The sequence below is a fragment of the Priapulus caudatus genome, unplaced genomic scaffold (genome assembly GCF_000485595.1).
Source record: "Priapulus caudatus unplaced genomic scaffold, Priapulus_caudatus-5.0.1 Scaffold681, whole genome shotgun sequence".
Taxonomy (NCBI): Eukaryota; Metazoa; Priapulida; class Priapulimorpha; order Priapulimorphida; family Priapulidae; genus Priapulus; species Priapulus caudatus.
In genome coordinates this window covers 26,387-35,249 of record NW_014577742.1, presented here as the reverse complement: position 1 = coordinate 35,249, position 8,863 = coordinate 26,387, and the positions used below count along the sequence as shown (strand labels likewise).

General features: G+C 46.3%; 1 protein-coding gene across 2 annotated transcripts in view; it reads left to right on the top strand.

The window, feature by feature from the left end:
• LOC106812742 (pre-mRNA-processing factor 19-like) overlaps nucleotides 1-4,751 on the top strand; it is a 34,496-nt gene extending 29,745 nt beyond the window's left edge. For both annotated transcript variants that reach the window (XM_014816698.1, XM_014816699.1), the window contains exons 11-12: nucleotides 2,856-3,033; nucleotides 3,697-4,751. In XM_014816698.1, the coding sequence (XP_014672184.1) occupies nucleotides 2,856-3,033; nucleotides 3,697-3,838 (320 nt within the window). In that variant the 3' untranslated portion in view covers nucleotides 3,839-4,751. The remainder of the gene's footprint in view (nucleotides 1-2,855; nucleotides 3,034-3,696) is intronic.
• The last annotated feature ends 4,112 nt before the right edge of the window (nucleotides 4,752-8,863 follow it).

Genomic DNA, 8,863 nt, shown 5'->3' with positions numbered 1-8,863 from the left:
AGACGTGACACAAAGTAAAGAAGCAATTAAGACATGTTACGGTTATGCTTGACATGCACTGTCTAGAAAAGCCCACCTCAATCCTGTCGGGTGTTATGATTTAACCAGGAGTGAAACGAGCGATAATTATAGAATAATATTGGATGTAGATTTATTATTATTCACTCCTGATTAAACGCACAAATTAGAGTACTGTTTTGCGAGGTCAGAAGTAATAGTTAAGTCTGCATTAGTAATTAAAGCCCGGAAGTAATTATACACGCACGGGTGATTGCCCCACCAACGCTGTGATAGCTCTGAAGGCACGTCTTAGCACTCTGCCGGTGCTACTTCCTAGCAGTAGTTGATAATTACTATTCGATTTGTGTGTAAAGTGCGTTAGTTAGTCGCCGACCGTACACAGCTACCGAAACGGCACTGTAATCACTGATTTGTACCGCAACGAATGTGCGGCTAATCGTTTAATGCCTAACAACGAAGGCGTTGTAACTTCAGGGGGCGGTGCAGGATTTTTGTCTAGGGGGAGGGGGTCGGTGGAAAGGGCACTTTGAGATTTTGTGTAGGGGCCAACTAAGCGGCGGCTGACGGCCGCGCTTCGTGCGCGATGGAGCGACAGGCTGCGAAGGACGGGGGTGGGTCGGCGGGGGCCTCCCGCCAGAATTTTTTAAAAATCAGACTCCTTTTTATGCATTTTCAGAGCATATGAGGCCGAAATTTTGTTCTTCAAGTCTTGTCATTAGCCAATGAACAGACAATTCTCAGACTCAGGCAAATCCACAACGCCACAAAAACCATCAACTGCCGTGAATGTATAACTGCCATCAGAGCGACAAGAATTCTAGCACCGGGCTGAATCAAACTGCGTATGGATTTGAACAACTTTTTTTACAAAAGAAATTAAGAATGCATTACATGTACTAATTTTATATGCTTTCCGTTTCATTACATTTGCTATAAACTTGAACTTCAACTTGGAATTTCAATGACTGATTATATTATCTTATCTTAAACATACTTCAGTTGACTCTTGCCACACGGGGCGTGTACAGGATTGTGTACCAGCGGCAGGGGTTCCACCCGCTTAACCCAAAATTGGGAGCACGCGGAAGGGGGGCGTTTTAGGGGGCCTCTCCCCAGAATTTTTTTGAAATTAGACCCCCTCAGATGCGTTTTCTGCGCCGAGCAGCGGTGGGGGGTCCGGACCCCCCTGGGATTCCCGCACCCCCGGCTACACGCCCCCTGTGCAGTAGCAGCCGTAAGCCAGCTTGTCTATTCGGGGGGGGTTCGGTTTTTCAATGTTGGGCAATTTGCTCGCAGCGGGAGGAGAGCGTCCTGTACAGGATTTGTTACCAGGGCGGGTCTAAGCCGTAACCCATAGTGCGGCACGGAAAGGGGGCGGTCGTTGGGGGGGCCCCTCCCCAGAATTGTTTAAAATTACACCCCCTAGATCCGTTTTCTGCCGCGAAGCAAGGGGGGGTCCGGACTTCCTGGCACGCCCACCCTGTACCACGCCCTGCTCGGGCGCGAAGGGCGACAGCGCAGGGAGCAAGCGACCGAGCGGTGGGGAGGGTGTGGGAGGGGGGTGTTCGCACTGTTCACCTCCCGGCACGATGGAGATTTTGCAATTATTTACACTAAAATGGAGCGACCTGACGCAGCTGATAATTCTTGCCAATTTTCAAAAAAAAAATTTATTTTTGGTTGGGGGGAGGGGCTCGGGGGTCGGTTCGTTCGAACCCCCCGGAACCCCCCCTGGCTACGGGGCCTGCCAGTCAGTATCTACATTTTGCCAAATTGGCTATCCCGGGCGCTCTACATGAGTATAGAACTGTGCTGTAGGCTAGCTGACTCTAGACGTAGAGGAATATAGTAATTAGTACTACTAAGTGTACGTTTTAAGTAAAAAGTGCAAGATAACATCGCAAAGACTATTGCAGAATGAAATTATTGAAGCAAATTAGAGGGGGGTTAGTACCCCAGGAGGGTAACAGTCTATAACAAAGCAATTCAACGGTGGGCCGCAGCCTGGCGGCGATCTGTCGACAGCCAGAAAACATGTGCAGGGTCAGCCCCTCCGTCCCCCCTAAAAACAGTTTGGGCCAGAAAAGTGCAACTCAAATTTTTTAGGGGGGGCGTGCGCTCCCCCCCTGCGATCCGCGCCCTGAAACTTTCCAGAATATATTGATGCAAGAATTGAAAAGGTTAATAATGCTATGAGCCTGAACGTTCATGTACCGTACACAAACTATAGAATGTAAACCTCTATTCCTGCTCAGCTCTTAGATACATAAATCGATGATATCAGGATAATTAGGTATAGGCAAATCTTATGTCTAGTTATCTAACATCCTGGTTGATATATTGATTTCTATGAGTAACTGATGGGTAATAAAGTAAACGGACTCGCAGATTAACGGAAGGACGCACGGACGGGCAGGCACACAGACTAGCAGACATATACGTACTTACGCACGCACGCGCGCCACATGAGCGTCCACGACAAACGCATTGCCGCCTCTGTAAACACAGCATAAATGCCGCACTCACGCGCAGCACGCGCACGCACGTACACACACACCACACACACACACACACACAACACACACACACACACACACACACACACACACACACACACACACACACACACACACACACACACACACACACACAACATATGATATATAGCAAAGTCATGTGATGCACTAAAAACATTAATGCCTGTTGTTGGGGGCACTATGCTGTCATAGTGCCCCCAACAACAGGCATTAATATATAAGTGGTGATGACGACTATGCTCATGAGTTATGATGCTAACGACTATGCTAACGAGTTATATCGCTCACTTTCGACAGCGTTCTCTGAGAACGGATACTACCTGGCGACGTCGGCGGACGATTCTGTCGTCAAGCTGTGGGATCTGCGCAAGCTGAAGAACTTCAAGACAATCACGCTGGATGAGAACGCAGAGGTGAAGAGCCTCTGCTTCGACCAGAGCGGCACCTATCTGGCCGTGGCCGGCACCGATGTGAGGTAAGCAGCCGCCAGCATCACGCACTCACTAGTGGTGCCCTCTAGGCAGCCGCCAGTACCCTGCGCGCACTAGTGGTGCCCTCTAAGCAGCCGCCGGCACCCCGCGCGCGCTATTGGTGCCCTCTAGGCAGCCGCCGGCACCCCGCGCACGTTAGTGGTGCCCTCTAGGCAGCCGCCGGCACCCCGCGCACGTTAGTGGTGCCCTCTAGGCAGCCGCCAGCACCCTGCGCGCGCTAGTGGTGCCCTCTAGGCAGCCGCCGGCACCCCACGCACGTTAGTGGTGCCCTCTAGGCAGCCGCCAGCACCCTGCGTGCGCTAGGTGCAGCACCCCCGAATTTTGGACGGCACCTCATAATACCCAGGTCCAAATAGCTGGGGGAGAGGGTAGAGCTTTGTCGAGATTTTCATAAATGGCAGTCCGTGTTGATGCGCGTTCAGTTCGCACCGACTGCTGTGTGCTGTGTCTCGCTATCAGCCGTGACCAACGCGGCGTTCCGTCATTCGTGCTAACCGTCATTCTCTCGTGGACAGGGTGTACCTGTGATTCGTGCTAACCGTCATTCTTTTGTGGACAGGGTGTACCTGTGATTCGTGCTAACCGTCATTCTCTCGTGGACAGGGTGTACCTGTGATTCGTGCTAACCGTCGTTCTCTCGCGGACAGGGTGTACCTGTGTAAGCAGTGGCAGGAGCTGGCAGTGTTCGGCGAACACACGCAGCTGGTGACGGGTGTGAGGTTCGCGCACAACGCCCGTTTCATCGCCACCACCTCCATGGACAGGTCTCTCAAGTTCTTCAGCACCTAACCACTCACCGTGAGAGCCGACAGAAGTGCATCAGGGCTGCACCCGTGGGCAGCCAGCTCAGAGATGATGACCAGACACTTCGCTACAGGCTACACCTTGTTTATCCTGCCCTCAAGTTACTTATAATAGTTCCCCAGAATCACGGCATGTATGTGGTGCCTTGTCATGGTTGTAGGGCGATGTCTCTGCAACTAGTGCTGTATTGTGGGTTATTGTCCCAGTATCTAGCTATAGAGTATGGTTACCTTACATATAGTATTGTAATCTGGCTCACGTGTCCCAGCAACTAGCACTGAAAAATTGGTCAGTATTTTTGCACCTATGCATGTACTACGGTTGGGTGTTTTGGCATCTAGCAAGAGGTTACAGTTTAGTGTCCTGGCATCAGGCCACAATATATTTCACTTTGTCTTTTATCTTGGCCCATTTGGTGAAATTTTCGTGTTTGATCATGATGCCACAGATCATGGTAATGCTGTGAAATAATTAGTAACAGTTCCGAATTGTCAGGCCACTCACTGATGTAGTGAGTATAGTGTGAAGTACATTAATTATTTTTCTGTTCTTCTATGAGATGATAAGGACGAATAACTTTACCACTGAGTAGCACGCGTGTGAGAGGGGGCTGGGTTCTGCATGGCTGTTGTGGGAAAGCATTTAACAGGCACACAGCAGCCACTTGACCTCGTGCGAAAAATCACTGTAACTGTACGTTAGAGTAGTCCCATGTACAGCTGTCTATACTCTAGGTAGATGTAGCAGCTTATTTTTTCATCGTATCTCATGTACACTGAACGCAAATAAGGAAATTGCTAGCTCTTGGAACATTGGGAACGCGTGCCCTGTTGCTGTAACAGTACTTTTCATCAGTGGGTTCTAATATATGAAAATAATAAAAAAATGAAAATTTTAATTATATACTTTTGGTGTATTTGTCAAATAGTCAAAAGTAGTTTATTCTATTCTAGTTTATTGATCTGACAATTATGTTTGGCCTGATACCTCCTGTTAGAAACGTTCACCTGTCTGTTTGCAAGTCTTGGCTCCAAGTTAATATGAGGGAAAGCTACCTTCTGGCAGCTGTGTGTGCAGCTGTGTTATTTCTTTGCAATACAGTGTTAAGCGTTATAATACAATTAAGAGCTAATAATCCCTTTAGTATTATAATACTATAATTACTATACTATATATATACTACAATATATATATACAATACTATATATTATAATACTATAGAATAATAATAGCTTAGGTATTATTAGCTCTTGATACAATCCATTGATGTGACAGCTACGGATCATTTCTCTGTTGCGCGAGAGTTGACCTTTCTAAAACGCAAAGCTTTTAGAAGTTATTCACGGTCGTAAGCCAATAGGTTCCACTTGTGCTTACGAAAAATCATCGTGTCAATTTCTATAATGTGGAAAACGTCTCCTACCTAGCTAATTAATTGCCAAGAAAATATGTAGGAATGGATTACGCACGAACAGTCAGGTGGCGACACCTGGTTGTTGATGTATCAAAATACGTTTGCATAGATAAGTATCTAGCGGATTAGATCTATTCAGATATTACGATCGGCAGTAATTAACGCACCTTCGATTAGTGAACCGGAGATAAATCATTTTAACTCGGAGAAACCTATCGGGTCATTGTCGCTACTGGTCAATTTGTAGACTTGACCAAATTGTCACTAAAATGTGTGTAGGAAAATACACACTGAGTAATAAATTAAAAAAATATTATAATAGTTAAGATCCCTGCCCATGTCAACCATGAATAAAAAGAGGGAAACAAACGAGTTTTAGCAGATACTGTTCCGTGAATTTTGGATTAAATTTAATATTATTTATTATTTGTAAAGATTTGGGACATATGGAGGTGAATATGGCCCTTAAGCTTTTTTCCATGGGTTGGAGGCTGAAGAAGATCTTTAATTTCACCAGCTCAACAAGTACTATTAGCAAGAAATTTATACAGAAAGGATTGCTCTCAATGAATTAGGGTGTAAAACAACTATTTTTTTACTTTATATATGAATCTAATTTATATATGACTCTAAAATGCTAAAACAACTTGTCACATATTGTTCTTGAAACAAACATGTCTTTGAAATGTCCTTGAAGTCTTTGAAAAAATAATTCACACTTGTGGGAACCATGTACTGAGTAACTAGCAGTAATAATGTACCATAGAATCAATCATCACGAAAAAAATAAGAAAAAAACAATAATACCTTTTCATTCAATATCTGGTATTCTATCTATTTCTATTTATCTATATCTGATATGTCTATCTATTTATATAGTACTTTAATCTATATTATATCAGGTTATATTCTCTCGGGAATAAGTGATCTCCCTCTCCCAAATGGTATCGCCTATGACCTCGTTAGCACGGTGAATTTTATTCAGGCAAATGGCTGGTTTTCAGCCTAAACTTTTTCATCCCCCAAAGCACAAAATATGATTATACGGCTATAATAGACGCTAGCAAAGGACAACAGACGCGGTGATGATGTGTGTCGACGTGCGGGTCGATGCAAGCGTTTGTGAAGGGGATAGTCTCTGCTTGTGGCAATCGAGAGTCAGTGTACGACGAAGGACCGCCAGTATCACTAGCGTGTCCACGTCGCAGCAAGCAAAAGACATTTGAACAGACTGCGACAACTACACCGCCCGTACGGTACCGACGGTAAGTGAGCGATAGTTAAGTCGAAAGATTGAGTCGGCGTCGGAATGATAATTAATACATTTCAAGAAATCGAAAGCGTATTAATTTTTAAGCGGTTGCCAACAATGCGTCAGTGACCGTTTCTTGTCGAAACGTCAACTGTTGCACTTAGCGCACAGCTGAATGGTTTGCGGTAATATGAAATGCATCGTGACAAAATAGAATTATAAGTCACAGGACGGCGTAACATAGAAGAGATGTTTTAATGGTTTGCCCTTACCAACTTTTTTTCTCGTTTCATCTATTCTCCCGGTTGCCGGTGAGAGGATACGCGCATCTCCATGTCCATCGGACACTCGATCAAACTTGAAGCGTAATCGTGATTGCGCCTGTTATATCTATAGGCCTGCGCATGTCAGCTGGCGGTTGGCTTGAAGATGAAATATCACACTATATAAGTCACGTCTGTACAGTCGTCCTTATAATACGCACCGTAATCACATAGAGCTAATAAAGAATTATAAGTGAAGGCGTACAACCATCATTCAGGAAGACAGGCTAATTAGTCGCGTTAAATAAAAAGGATAAGGGTACAAATACATATATACTATATAATATATATATATATATATATATAGTGTGGTGTGTGTGGTGTGTGTGTGTGTGTGTGTGTGTGTGTGTGTGTGTGTGTGTGTGTGTGTGTGTATGTGTGTGTGTGGTGTGTGGTGTGTGTGGTACGTGCGTGCGCGTGCTGCGGTGAGTGCGAGCATTTATGGCTGTGCTTTACGACCGCGTGCAATGCGTTTGTCGTGGGAGCGCCTCATCGTGTGCGCGGCGTGCGTGGCGTACGTACGTATACCTGTCTGCTAGCGTGTGCCTGCCGCTTCCGAGTCGTCTCCGTTAATCTGCGATCCCGTTTACTTTATTACCATCAGTTACTCATAGAATCAATATATCAACCAGGAGTTAGATAACAGAATAAGATTTCCTATTACCTAATTACTCCTGATATCAATCGATCTATGTATACTAATGAGTGAGAGGGAATAGAGGTTTACATTCTATAGTTTGTGTACGGTACATGAAGTTCAGGCTCATAGATTATTAACTTTTCAATTCTTGCATCAATATATTCTGGAAAGTTTCAGGGCGGCGGATCCAGGGGGGGGGCGCACCCCCCCCTAAAAAATTTGAGTTGCCCTTTTTCTGGCCCAAATAGTTTTTAGGGGGGACGGGGGGCTGACCCCGCACATTGTTTTCTGCTGTCGACAGATGCGCCGCCAGGCTGCGGCCCACCGTTGAATTGCTTTGTTATACGACTGTACCCCTCCTGGGGACTAACCCCCCTCTAATTTTGCTTCAATAATTTCATTCTGAATAGTCTTTCGATGTTTCTTTGCATTTTTACTTAAAACGTACCTTAGTAGTACTATTACAATTCCCGGTCTATATGGTACGTCTACACTGCATTCTATCTAAGGTGGCCCAAGGACATGAGCCGCACTCATTTGGTCTACAATATTGGCAAAAGAGTACTAGACTGGCAGGCCCCGTAGCCAGGGGGGGTTCCGGGGGGTTCGAACGAACGCACCCCCGAGCCCCTCCCCTCCAACAAAAATAATTTTTTTTTTGAAAATTGGCAAGAATTATCACGTTCAGGTCGCTCCATTTTAGTGTAATAATTGCAAATATCTCATCGTGGCGGGAGGTGAACAGTGAACACCCCCCTCCCACACCCTCCCCACCGCTCGGTCGCTTGCTCCTCGCCTGTCGCGTTCGCGCCCGAGCAGGGGCGTGTACAGGGGGGGTCCAAGGGAAGTCCGGACCCCCCCTTGCTCGCGCAGAAAACGGATCTGAGGGGGTGTAATTTAAAAATTTCTGGGGGAGGGCCCCCCCAGACCGCCCGCCTTTCGCGTGCTCGCACTATGGTTACGGTTAGACCCGCCCTGGTACAAATCCTGTACAAGACGCCTCCACCGCGCGAGCAAATTGCCAACATTGAAAAACGAACCCCCCCAATAGAAAGCTGGCTACGGCCTGCTACTGCACAGGGGCGTGTACCGGGGGTGGGGAATCCGGAGGGGTCCGGACCCCCCACCCTGCTGCGGCGCAGAAAACGCATCTGAGGGGTCTAATTTCAAAAAAATTCTGCGGAGAGGCCCCCTAAAACCCCCCCCTTCGCGTGCTCCCAATTTTGGGTTACGGGTGGACCCCTCCTGGTATCAAATCCTGTACACGCCCCTGTGGCAAGAGTAACTGAGTATGTTTAAGTAAGATAATATATCAGTCATTGAAATTCAAGTTGAAGTTCAAGTTTTATAGCAAATGTATGAAACGGAAAGCATATAAATT